The following is a 13,128-nucleotide window of genomic DNA, read 5'->3' as shown; positions in this document are numbered from 1 at the left end:
TAATTTAGAAATACTTATGCTTGTATATGTTGAGACATTTGAATTTTTATTCTTATGCTTGCCATAACTTTGAATACAATTATATCTATTTCAAGTTCAATTTATTTGAGATTCAATTTATTTTTGGAAATTCAATTTATTCTTTTCTATTGAATTAACATAATTTTGAAATAAATTAAAGATTTCTGAATATCACTTTATGTTAATACTTTTAAATACATGGAATACAAAATAAGCAAATCATCACCATCTTGAACAATAAGGGTGTTATGCTAGATATAACCAACAACAAGGTCGAATCCGCCAAATCTACTCATCAATTGCTCCAACCGATCACCATTCAGTTCTTGCACATCTGTTTTCAAAGATATACTAAAACAGTAGAAGATGATCTTTGCAGTACTGATTCCATCAAAAAGAAACAAGACATTGATATCATAGGAAACATGTTTCTATACAGATCCTTGTATATGGTTTTTAAGGAAACCTAGAAGCATTTCCACCTCATCAGGTGCAAATGGAGCAACTTTATTCCTTCCAACCCATACTAGATTCCATTTTCAGCACTCATCAAGAACATACTTCTGAACGCTCGAAGTTGGCTCATTATCATAAGCTTCAAAAGCCTTACAGATCCTTTCTGTCAATTTGGCACTTCCTGTACATGTTTATAAACAATTCGACTTTGTTCTTGGATCCCACGAAAGCCATCATTTCTTTGTCAATGGAAAAGCATCAGCACATGGAGGAAGCAGAATAAGAGAAACTCTGTTCTTAATTAATAAAATTATGAATATAGCCTTTTCAGTATAGTAGCATGGAAATGCTTCGAATTTACAAATTTTGGCTCTACATCAAATGAGCACTGTGATATCTTAGTCCAAACATTAATTGAAAGAGACTAATAGCATCTTCTGGAAGTGTTCTTTGAGTTATCTGATCTGGTTAGACAGAATAGCATCTTCTGGAAGTGTTCTTTGAGTTATCTGATCTGGTTAGACAGAATAGCATCTTCTGGAAGTGTTCTTTGAGTTATCTGATCTGGTTAGACAGAATAGCATCTTCTGGAAGTGTTCTTTGAGTTATCTGATCTGGTTAGACAGAATAGCATCTTCTGGAAGTGTTCTTTGAGTTATCTGATCTGGTTAGACAGAATAGCATCTTCTGGAAGTGTTCTTTGAGTTATCTGATCTGGTTAGACAGAATAGCATCTTCTGGAAGTGTTCTTTGAGTTATCTGATCTGGTTTGACAGAATAGTATCTTCTGGAAGTGTTCTTTGAGTTATCTGATCTGGTTTGGCAGAATCAATCATTGAATTTGGAAGATGAATTTGCTAATAGCATCTTCTGGAAGTGTTCTTTGAGTTATCTGATCTGTTTTGGTAAGAACTACAGAACCAATAATTAGAATTAAAAGATGAACTGCATGATCTTCTTCATTAAGAAGTTTCTTTTCAAGCTTCTTTTGCTTATTCCTTTCCCAAAAATCATAGCACAAGTTTCGCCTTTGCTTGTAACTGGGATCATCACATAATGGCTTCCCGTCTTTTACCGGAAGAAAGCTATTTGAAGTTTCAGCTTCTGAGAATCACATTTTTGTCAAGTATAACAGTTTATTCTCCTCATCAGAATCAGAATTCAAGATTTCTCGGTATTAGAAGAACAATCGATATCTGTGAAATCATCCTGAAAGGTTACTTCATAATCAGATGAGTTGTTATCAGAATCAACATGTTGCCTGAATGCAAGCTTTTCAAGAGCCTATACTATTGAATTTTATTCTCAAGAGATTTTTGTGACATTATATCTACATTTGTCAAAGATGATAGATTTCTTTCATTTGAAGAAGAAAAATCTATTGGGTTTTTACAATTGAAGAAATACTCAATTCACCAATCTGAAATCAAATAACTCAACATTCATGCATCATATTTTAAGTGTTTACAAAAATAGGTGCATTTTCATTCATTTTCATCTATGTTGAATTTTTAACAGGAATTTCAAAGATTTTAGCAAAGATTTGAATCCATCACTTGATGGATCAATCTTTTCCAGAGAAAGAGTTCATAATGAGAAGAACTCGTCATCTGCAGAAGGAAGAAGAAGTTCATAATGAGAAGAACTTGTTCAATCTTTTGCTTGAATTCATCAAATTGATGGATCATCATTTCCAGAGGAAGAGTTCATAATGAGAAGAACTCGTCATCTGAAGAAGGAAGAAGAAGTTCATAATGAGAAGAACTTGTTCAACCTTTTGCTTGAATTCATCAAATTGATGGATCATCATTTCCAGAGGAAGAGTTCATAATGAGAAGAACTCGTCATCTGAAGAAGGAAGAAGAAGTTCATAATGAGAAGAATTTGTTCAACCTTTTGCTTGAATTCATCAGTTGATGGATCAACATTACCAGGTAAAGTTCATAATGAAAAGAACTCATCTGAAGAAGGAAGAAAAAGTTCATAATGAGAAGAACTCATCAAGAGCTTATTCAACCTTTTGAATGACTCTATCAAAAAGGAGGTCATCATCATCCCCAGCAGAAAGTTCATAATAAGAAGAGCTTATTTGGAGAAAAAGAAGAATTTATTCAATATCTCCATAATGATCAAAGTAAAGTCAAATGGATAAAAAATTTTATTATCTTTTCATCTTTGCCCTATTCTTGTTAACACAAGAATGAGCAAAGAGGGGCAGCTGAAGATACTATTTTTTTTATCCATTTTATTATCATTATTATTAATATTATTATTATCATTATTAATTATTATCATTATTATTATTATTATTATTATATTTTTATTATTATTAAATATATTAAATACAAACCAATTACAATTAAACCGGCTCAGTTACAAACCAACTGAAACCGGTCCAAATCCAACCGGAAACCCTAAATATTTGGGTTTCCAGTTAGGGTTTCCTAACCCTAATCATCCTCAGCCGCCTCATCACAGCCGTTGGATCTGGCACGATCCAACGGTCCACATGGCTCCAGAGAGGAACCCTAGGGTTTGATACCCTAGGGCCACGCGGCGCCGCTCCAGCTTCCACGCGGCTGCCGACAGCCCTCGCCGCCTCCGCCGCTGCCACGTCCCAGCCGAAGACTCCAGAAGCTAGAACACCGACCGTCCACGCCAGGGCTACGGGGTGAGTCACCACTGGTAGTCCGGTGACTCACCGAAGCCCCCTCTTCGGACCGGTCCGAGACGAACACCGGTGGTGGCTATAAAAGCCACCACCCACCTGAAAAAAAAAAAAAAGGACAGAGAAAAAAGACAGAACCGGAGAGAAAGAAAAAAAAAAGGACAAAGAAAAGAAAAACAAACAAACTATACCAACGATCTCAGCAGCAAAGAACCAGAAGAAAAAAAAGAAAGAAAAAGGAAGAAGAGGCTTACCAAGGAAACCTTGACCGTCGCCGGAAACACTGAACATCGCCGGAGAACCAAAAATACCGAAGGTACTTTTGTAGATTTGCTCCGATTGGGAGCCTTTTAGGAAGAAATAACACCGGAACCGTCCTTAGGACGGTCCGATCTATATATTAGTGTAAAGAAAAATTTTTCCGGCCACCGGATGCGGTGGCCGGCGGTGATAAACACGGCGGCACACGGTGGCCGACCGGTGACCGGCTTCCCTCCGGTGAGGGAAGCTAGAGAGAGGCGAGAGAGTTTTAAACTCTCTCGGTTTAGAGAGAGAGAAGGAAATGAGGAATGAAATGGTTGGCCCTTCGGGCCAACCGGTTTGGGACTTTTATAGTCCTTCCCGAACGACGTCGTTTCGGGAAGGACTATGCGCGTAATTACAAAATAGTTAAATCCCTTCCACAGTCCTTCATATTTGTAAACTTTACATTTTGGTCACTAAACTGAACTTATAAGAATTTTAATTCGGTCTTTGAATTTTAATTTTATTCATTTTAGTCTTTTTAATTAAAATAATATATTTAGGATAAATGATAGATTTAATCCCTTAACTTTAATAAATAATTCTTTAGTCCCTAGTTCATACTTTTAATTTATTTTATTATAAAATTTGAATTTTAGATAAGTTTATTTTGGTCATTAAATTATTAAATAAAAAAAATATATATTTAAACCCTATAATTTCAATTAATTAATAATTAGTAATTAGTTTTATTTTTATAATTTAGTTATTAATTTTATATGTCTTTATTTATTTTATTGTTTTTAAATATATTGTTTAATAGAATTATATTTATTATATTGTTAAATATTTTGATATATATTCATAAATATATATAATAAATATTAACTTTTAAATATTTATTTTTAATATCGAAAAAAAGGACAGTCTTAATACAACTGGATGTCCTATTTTGATGTTTTAAAATTAAACAATATTATTTAAATTAATATTTATCAATATCAAAGAAAAGAGCTGTCTTAAGGCACCTAGAAGTTCTTTTCGGATATTTTTAAATAAATATTTTTTTTACAATTTTGAAATTATAAGATTATAAATTAAATATATTTTTGAATTTTTAAATTTTTAATAATAGAGACAATTTATAATTAAAAAGTACCAATTTTGGGCGTTGTAGGGGTGCTAATCCTTCCCTAAACGTAATCGACCACGAATCCCTCTTTATTATTAAAAAGAATGAATTTTTGGTTATAAAACGCAGATCAGTTCAATTTTTTAATTGATGTTTTCTTAAAACTCTTTTAAAAAATAATTTTTAGGTATTCGACCTACCTGATCCAAAAAGGCCGATGGCGACTCACAAATTATTTTCAAAATTATTTATTAATATTAATTTCCCCGCCAAATTTTAATATTTCGTGCCCGGACGAAAACCGGTTACGACAGCATTACCAATAAAGTTGATATTAAAATTTAACCAATCTAGAAAATAATTTACTTTAATAAGATTCAATTATGCCAATCAAACATGAGAAACAAAATATAATTTTTTTTTGTAAAACCAATTACGATTAGCACACCTTAAATTTGTCAGCAAAACAAAAGAATAATATTACAGTGTTCATATGATTAAAATATTTCGAGACAATCGGTTGCATATCACTCATGAAAATTCATAACAATATAATTCTGTAAATGAAAAGAAAAATAGACAAATTTAAATCCAGGTCAGCAGTTATGTGTAGATAAAAGTCTTTCAAGCACATACAGAATTATAGAAATTTTATCATTAATCATTGTACACTTCTTGTTAATGGTGATTAATAATAATATTACCATCATTTATAAGTATATCATTAGGTTATATCATTGTTAATCATGAATTTTCACAATATATTAGATAAAAAAATAATTTTCAATTAAAATGCAACTCTTCATATTTATACATATTATCACTTAAGGTAATTCCGCTATGAACTAATTAGTTAACCTAAGATAATTATTTACACAATTAAATAATTGTTTAAAACAATTCATTAACACAGTATTCATTAATTTAAAAACAATAAAAGTTTTTGAATAATAATGAATTAAAACCAAATTAACCTTTTTTGTTTAAAATCAACTTACTAGACAAATCTTAGGGGCTTAAAGTAATTTTCCCATAATCTTAGAAGATAAAGGAGGGAAGGCAATACAAGCAAATTAGCATAACCAATGGGTTTTGAGTTTCTCAGCCTCCTAAGCACTATCTCTCTCTCTTTCTTGCTTTCACTCCAGCTAAATCCCATTTAAGATTGCAGTCAAATCAGCTGTTCAAAAAGACTATTCCGTTTTCTTTGGGTTAATTCCAAATAAGTGCCAAAACTATCCCTTTTGTGTTAAATGCCTACAATTTTTTTTACCCATCCGGGTTTATAACATTACAAACGTTTTCTTTTTAGGTGCTCAGATCATCAATTCCGTTAGTTTTCCTCATTAAGTGACACGTTTCAACACCTGATAATTTTAAAAAAATTATATAAAATTATATAAAATTTTAAAAATTAAAATTATATATTTTTAGAAAAGAAAAAACATAAATTTTGAAATAAATCCTAAACTTTGAAAACTTTTATTTTAACCCCTAAAATCAAGTCGATCGCCGCCCTTTACCGTCAAAGAAGCTCCACCCAATCTCCCCTCCCCTGGAGATCGTAACCCTTATGAAATCGTGACCGGTTGACGCTCAATCGACCACAAATCAATGTTTTAAATCTCACGGTCTCTAGGATAAAAATTACGATCTCACGCGATTTCGACGATGAATAGATGACAACTACGACGACATATATCTAGGATGATGTCAAGGACTACGTCAGCGATGGTGATGGTGACTGGAGAAGGCACTGGCGGCGGTAACCGGAGAAGGCACTGGCGGCGGATTAAGGTTAAGTTTTAATATTTTGGGATGTTTTATAATATAAGAAAAGTTAGTATTTTTTTTATAAATATAACAATATTTTTAATATTTTTATAAAAAATAAATTTTAAAATTATCAGATATTGACACGTGATACTTAACAAAAAAAATTAACGATTTTGACAATCTAAACACCTAAAAGAGTAACGTTAGGCAACCAAATAGATAAAAAAAAAACTGTATGCACTTATTTCGGCATTAAGCCTTTTCGTTTATGATTTTATTCTACTAAAACCATTTACACACGTCAAAATCTCCATTCTTTTCCCCTTTTACATACTGCTCAGCATATCACAAAAACATTTTGAATAAACATGAAATCTGCTCATGGGATCACTCTTCTTATCCTGTATCTGCTCTTTTCAGCTCACGTCTTAAATTACAGTGAATCTACCCTAGTAAGTAAAAAAAAAACTTTGCTTTGAATTCCATAGATCCCTTTGCTTTTCCATGTCCAAGATTTGAACTTTTTTTTGTCTATTTTCTATGGGATTTAAAGTTGGTTTCTTGAATTTAAGGTAAATGGGTCTTCGGAAATGGTCCCATTGGTGGACAATAAGACGGTGGAGATGATGACGACGATGATGATGTTCAACGAGAGCAGAAGAAAGCTGGGGAGTTTCCAGATATGTGCTGCTTGCACCTGCTGTGGTGGGGCTAAAGGTGCTTGCTTGCCCTCCCCTTGTTGCTATGCCATCAATTGCAACATTCCAAACAGGCCTTTTGGTTTCTGCTCTTTTACTCCCAAGACCTGCAATTGCCTTCGATGCCATATCTAGTTCTCAAGCTTTTATCATACCTATATTTCCTAATTTTGGTTTATTTTAAAAAAAGAAGAAGAAGAAAGATTCTTGCTTCCGTTGGGAGTTTGAGGATGAGAATATCTGTTCTTTTTTTACCATTGTTTAATAATTTTATTGGGAGGTTGCTGTTTCCAGGTTAGTTCTTTTGTCTATAATTTTTGTTTCTTCAAGGAAGTAGCATTGCCTGGAAATAGTCATATGCTAAGGAACAATTGGCCTTGTTTAGTATGACAAAGATTCAAGGTGTCTATTATTTTACTGTTGCCGTTGTTTTACTTTTATTGTTTAATATAATTCACATGTTTAATGTATTAGTAGGGTGTGTTACGCTGAATCCAACTTGGATCAATGTAAGGAACTCTTATTTTAGTATCAATTTGCTTTTGGATAGTGTTTTGTTTATTTTAATCCTCTCTCTCTCTCTATATATATTATGCTAATGTTGTTATTGCTTCAATTATGCCTCACACTGGATCTTGCACAGTATCTTAAACCATAGTAGCTTTATAGATAAATATCCCAGCTGATAGTGTTTAAGAGAAAGCGAACTGATGGAACTTGCTAGTTTGACTTTTTGTGTCGATGCAGTGTTGGATCTAGAGAGATATGTTTTCGATTTTCTAAAATTTTATAAATTAATATTTTTAATATAAAATATTGTATCCAATTATGTGTTATATGTCGAGTAGTCGGTCAAATCTCTAAAAGATCATAATCTCCCATTAGAGTTTATCTTTTGTACTTAATCGAGAGTTCGTAAATTCGATTATTCGACAAACGACAAAAGTATTCTTCCTAAAGAAGTTGAAAGACCCTCAACAATGTGAAATGCCTTAAAAACAATGACGAATTGTATGGGGAAGAAAGGAAGTGCCTTAAAAATGTAGGGTCGGTGGGAGTTGGGTAAAGACCTTTAAGCTTGATTTCCACTTGGTCACATAGGTTAGTGTTGTTGGGGGATGAGAGGTGGGAGCAGGGTTTTGGACTTTAGAGGCACATAAAATTTGTAACGTTATTTTATTGAGAAGAGTGAATAAGGGATCTCATTGACCTTATCATCATGATGATGCCAATATGAAACAGCCCATGTGCTCCTTAAACAAATGACGTTTTCTGAAAATTATTAGGACCATTTAGTATGTGGGATGGAAAATTATTATATTTTCCCTACATTTTATTTTTAATTTTTTATTCAATTTACTTAAAATCATAATAAAAATAATAAAAATTACTGAATAAAAAATTAAACTCTTTAATATATTTTCAATTAACATTTCAACAGTATAACTGTATAATTTGGCAGAAATGAACATTTTGTGTACTACATTTTAAATCAGAATATTACTTTTTTATAATACTTTTATCGTTTTCAATCGTTCTTTATTTAAGGATACATATAATTAATTTATTGGAGAAATATATCCATTTATTAGTAAAATAAAACATTGCAAATTATAACTATTATGTAGTAAACCATTAAAATAAATAAATTTGATGGGGATAATACTGTAAAATATAATTTTTAAATATTTACATTCAATCAATAATAAATTTTTATATTTAGTTAAATGAATTAAATATAATAAAAAAATGTGTTTAATAATATATTAAATAATTTTATTATTAAAAATAACATTACATTCAATGAATGAAATGTGACTCAATTCTTACTTAAATGTGTGTATTTATTAAGATCGCGACTCTCAAATCCCTTTGGCTGGATCTATGCTTACTTATTTTTGGGTAAACAACAATCATGCTTATAAACTTTTAGGATGCTTTCATTGTTGTCACTACATTTTTATAATTTATATTACAACCATTAAATTCTTAATTTGTTTTTATTACGATCATTTCCGTTAATAAATACTGACATTACATTTTAAAGTATTCTTTCTCAAAAACAAACGCTCTAATTTTTTTAAATTGATTGCTGCCACAAAGGTAAATTTGTCTGAATGAACAAAAACGTAATCTGTCAATTCCAACGATGAGAAGATTTTGTTTGATATGAAGATTAACATGATTCTGCTTCAAGTTGATATGATGATTAGTAGTGATAAATCAATTCATTTTTAGTTTTTATCGAACCATTGCCTCCTTTATCCGTTAGTTTTTTGTCATTTGATGATTTCTCTAATTAAAGAAATTACCAAACTATTATTCTTTATCTCTTTGTTTCTTTTAATTCAAAATCTTCAGAAAAACCTTCTAATCTCTTTAAATATTATCGAAATTAAACAATAAAATTTTGACATATCACTAACAATCGTTGGACAACTTAAAATTAAACTATGTTAATCTTTTAGTCAAATAAAGCCTTTGGAATCGACACCGATTCACCAAAAAACCAACATTTGCATTGATTGTCAATTTTGAAAATTACAGTTGTTTTCCTAAAAGAAGACTTTAACTTGCAATATCTCTTGAAGGCACCTAATATCAACGATCATAATGAAAGCAAATAAAAAGTTTAATGACTACAATACAATTTTTAAAAGCTTAGTTACTAATGTGAAAGGACCACCAATGAAGTTTACTCTTCTTCTTTTCAACCACCATACCTTTATTTTACGAAAGGAAATCCTCAGAGTTTTGTGCCGACATTACTTTCGGCTCATTACTCTGTTTTTGACTCTCCCAATTCTCAAACCGGTGGGGCCATGTCCCTCGCCTATGTTTCAACAGCAATTCTGTCTCTTAAAAGTTAGCCCATTCAAGGAGATTGTTTTTCGATTAAAGGTGCAGAACAATCCAAATTATATTTTATTTTTCCAGAAATGTTTCCGTGTTTGAGGGATTGAAACGGTAAGAGATTCAGAAATATTTTTTAAATATATTAATTATTTAAATTTTTCGTATGAGATAGACATAAGTCAAATTTCGGGATAGACACTCATAATAAAATGAATATCTAATATAAAGAAATTTGATTCCGATGCTTTGCATCCTCCACTGGATTGAAACAAAACCGAAATCAAATCTACAAAACGTACGCAATAGTTAGTTCGATACTCAACCCTCTTGTTAAGGAAGATATAGATTAGGGTAGAAACTTTTATAGGAAGGAAAATGACAATGGCAGAGAAGTATTTAAGTAGTTTACAGGACAATAACAGTTAAGCATTGTCATGTTCTTGAGAAGGAGAAGCTATTCACTGGCACACCTCCATCAACACAAATGATCTGTCCTGTTATGAACGAGGCTGCCGGTAGACATAGGTATGCCACCAAGGACGCCACCTCTTTGGGTTCTCCCGTCCGCCCTAATTAAAGGTGTTCGTGACACCATAGCTTTCGCTAAATCTTCTTCTTTGAATGCCTGTAAGGTCTGGTTATTAGTGATGTCGGCCACGAATAATGTTAGAAATAATACTAATGCAAACTGAAATGTTAGTACTGATTAGAAAATAAATAAATAGAAGTAATAAGGTTGAACGTATCGTGAAAAATTCACTGCCTTCAAAATAAAATCGTCTTAATAGATGTAGTCATACCAATAACGATGAACAAGATTTTATACGATATAATTTAAAAATACCGTGTAATTTCGGAGATTGATTATAGTCCAACGACAAAAGAAATGACCAATGGTTACTGATTCAATGCCCGATGTATAGGGTTTAGAGTTAAATTTGTTTAGAACTTTGGATAATTTAGGGATTTTAAGATTTTTTTAGAAAATTAATAATTTTATTTTTTTCATGTTACTTTTTTTTAGAAAATAAAATTAAAAAATACGCTATATGCAAAAATTGATTGGATACCATATTTTTTTAATGGTTGTTAATGACCAGACACTTTAAGTGATAATTTTGAAAACGTTGGACACATAATTTGATAAAAAAAATTAAATACCTAATACGGATATAATTTATCCACAGATTTTTTTAATTAAACTTAAAAAAAAATTAAACTTGAAAGGTACTTGTATAGTTGTATTTGTTACGATGATTAAGTTGGTACGAGAAATTATAATGAAAAATTATAGAAAACAGGGTAAAATTAGAACTGAAGAGAAGTTAAGGGAGAAGACGCCATATATCCTTTAGATCTAAGGCTTTCCGTTAGATATTATTAACTGCATAGCTAATTTGTATTAAGATATCATTATTCTTATTATTTTTTTGCACGAAGGTTTTTTTTAAAGAAAAAATCTTCATCATTTATGCATTTTATTGTCTACTCTGAGTTTAAAGGCAATTTTAGCCCAATAATTTAGGTGGGCTAATTATCTAGCCCAATAAGACACAAAGTAATTTATTTAGGAATCTACGAGATTTGCTACAATTACTTGAAACTCATCAAGTCGAAATGATAAGTTCTAATAAAAATTATTTTTTATTCAAGCTTTTTATCCCGATGTGATAAAATTTAATAAAAAATGGTATGTTTTATTAGAATTCGTTACCTCGACGTGATGAGTTTAGATAAAAAAATATTATTTAGATAAACTCGTCACCTCGACTTGACGAGTTCCTTGAATATTGTAACAAATGTCGTAGATCTCAAAATAAACTTTTATATGCCTTATTGGACTAATTAATAAAATTGTTTGCCTTATTGGTCCAAAAAACCGAGTTTAAACGGGATATGCCCATTAAAGTTTGGAGCAGGGCCACACTTGTGACGCTGAGTCCAAACTCGTTTCACAGCACAATCCATTTTTGCTCCCTCACCAAACGATATTGTTTTATTAGAATCATGTGATAAAAAATTATTTTTTATGGAATTTGAACTTATAACCTTCAAGAATAAATATTAAACACCCAACCACCAAGTTAACTTATTAATTTAATATATATCTTAAATTACAGTTATATACTTCTTCTCCACTCTCTTCTTCTCCAACGTCCGTCGATCTTCTTTGCCGCTGATGAATTGTTGTGGGTGGAAGAGCTGACGATAAGAACCAGTCCTCACTTCATCAATAACGGTGGGTTCAAGATCTACAAAAACAGCAAGAGATACGAGCTTCCCAGCTCCGGTTTCACTGAAAAATGTGTTGAAAGCATCATCACCTCCACCGACAGTCTTGTCGATAGGCATCTGGCCATCAGGCTGTTCAAAACAGAAATGCAACCGCTCATTATTCAATGACCAAAACTTATACCACAAAGGTAAATGTACGTAAAACTATGATATATTTCATTCGTTTTTTGCTTCCGACTCACCTTTCCTACTGCTACTAAACTGCTTACTTTGGTTTCACTTCTAATTACTTAAATAATATTTTTTTCCAAAAAAAATAATATTCTGATAGTAGGAAAAGGTCTGATTCTATCGCATCAATAAAATTCCTCTTACAACAAGGGATTCCTTTTCATTGTTGGATTAGAATAAAATTTTGGTATATATATGTATATGGGTACTGTATATTCACGACTGAAAATAAAAAGAAAATTCAACGGTATGGCATGTTTGAAGACAATCCTGGCGTTAGTTGTTTTGATTCAATGCACTACCTTGAGTGAATCTTCTCGTATTTTGGAGAAGAATGGATGACAATATATTCAATGTCATTAGCGGCAAAGAAGATCGACGGACGTTGAAGAAGAAGAGCGTGAAGAAGTATACAACTGCAATTTAAGATATATATTATTTTTGTTAAGAACATATGAAATTATTAAATTAGCTTGTTGGTCGGGTATTTACTATATATTTCTGAAAGTTAAGGTTTGAATCCCATATAAAGCAAAAGTTTTATCAAATGATTCTAACAAAACGATGTCGTTTTGGGTTTTTTTAATATTAAAACAGTTGCGTCAAAACGACGTCGTTTTGGTGAAGGGCCACGTTAACAACGTTACGGCGCGGAGATATCATATCATCGTGCCGTTAAACTATTAATGGTGGGATGACAATTACAATGAAACATAAACGTCAATGATAAAATTGACAAAATTTAAACTTAAGTAGTATTTTTGAACCTGAATTTAAACACGAGTGGTATTTAAAATAATTATAGAATATTT

At 31.5% G+C, this 13,128-nt stretch overlaps 1 protein-coding gene across 1 annotated transcript; it reads left to right on the top strand.

Annotated features, from left to right (window-relative positions):
• The first annotated feature begins 6,597 nt into the window (after positions 1-6,597).
• Positions 6,598-7,566, top strand: LOC120209172. Its single transcript, XM_039208235.1, has 2 exons — positions 6,598-6,748; positions 6,869-7,566. Exons 1-2 carry the CDS (start codon positions 6,665-6,667, stop codon positions 7,127-7,129), a joined length of 345 nt encoding a protein of 114 aa, XP_039064166.1. The 5' UTR covers positions 6,598-6,664; the 3' UTR covers positions 7,130-7,566.
• The last annotated feature ends 5,562 nt before the right edge of the window (positions 7,567-13,128 follow it).

Source organism: Hibiscus syriacus, unplaced genomic scaffold, assembly GCF_006381635.1.
Source record: "Hibiscus syriacus cultivar Baekdansim isolate YM2019G1 unplaced genomic scaffold, ASM638163v2 tig00018191_pilon, whole genome shotgun sequence".
NCBI classification, from domain to species: Eukaryota; Viridiplantae; Streptophyta; class Magnoliopsida; order Malvales; family Malvaceae; genus Hibiscus; species Hibiscus syriacus.
Note: the sequence above shows the minus strand (reverse complement) of the source record. Positions and strands in the feature narration are given on the sequence as shown.

Excerpts from the sequence above, each read along its gene's own strand:
- LOC120209172 (XM_039208235.1), top strand. The coding sequence starts at position 6,665 with ATGAAATCTGCTCATGGGATCACTCTTCTTATCCTGTATCTGCTCTTT. Across the intron at positions 6,749-6,868 it reads ATTACAGTGAATCTACCCTA|GTAAATGGGTCTTCGGAAAT; the intron begins GTAAGTAAAAAA and ends CTTGAATTTAAG.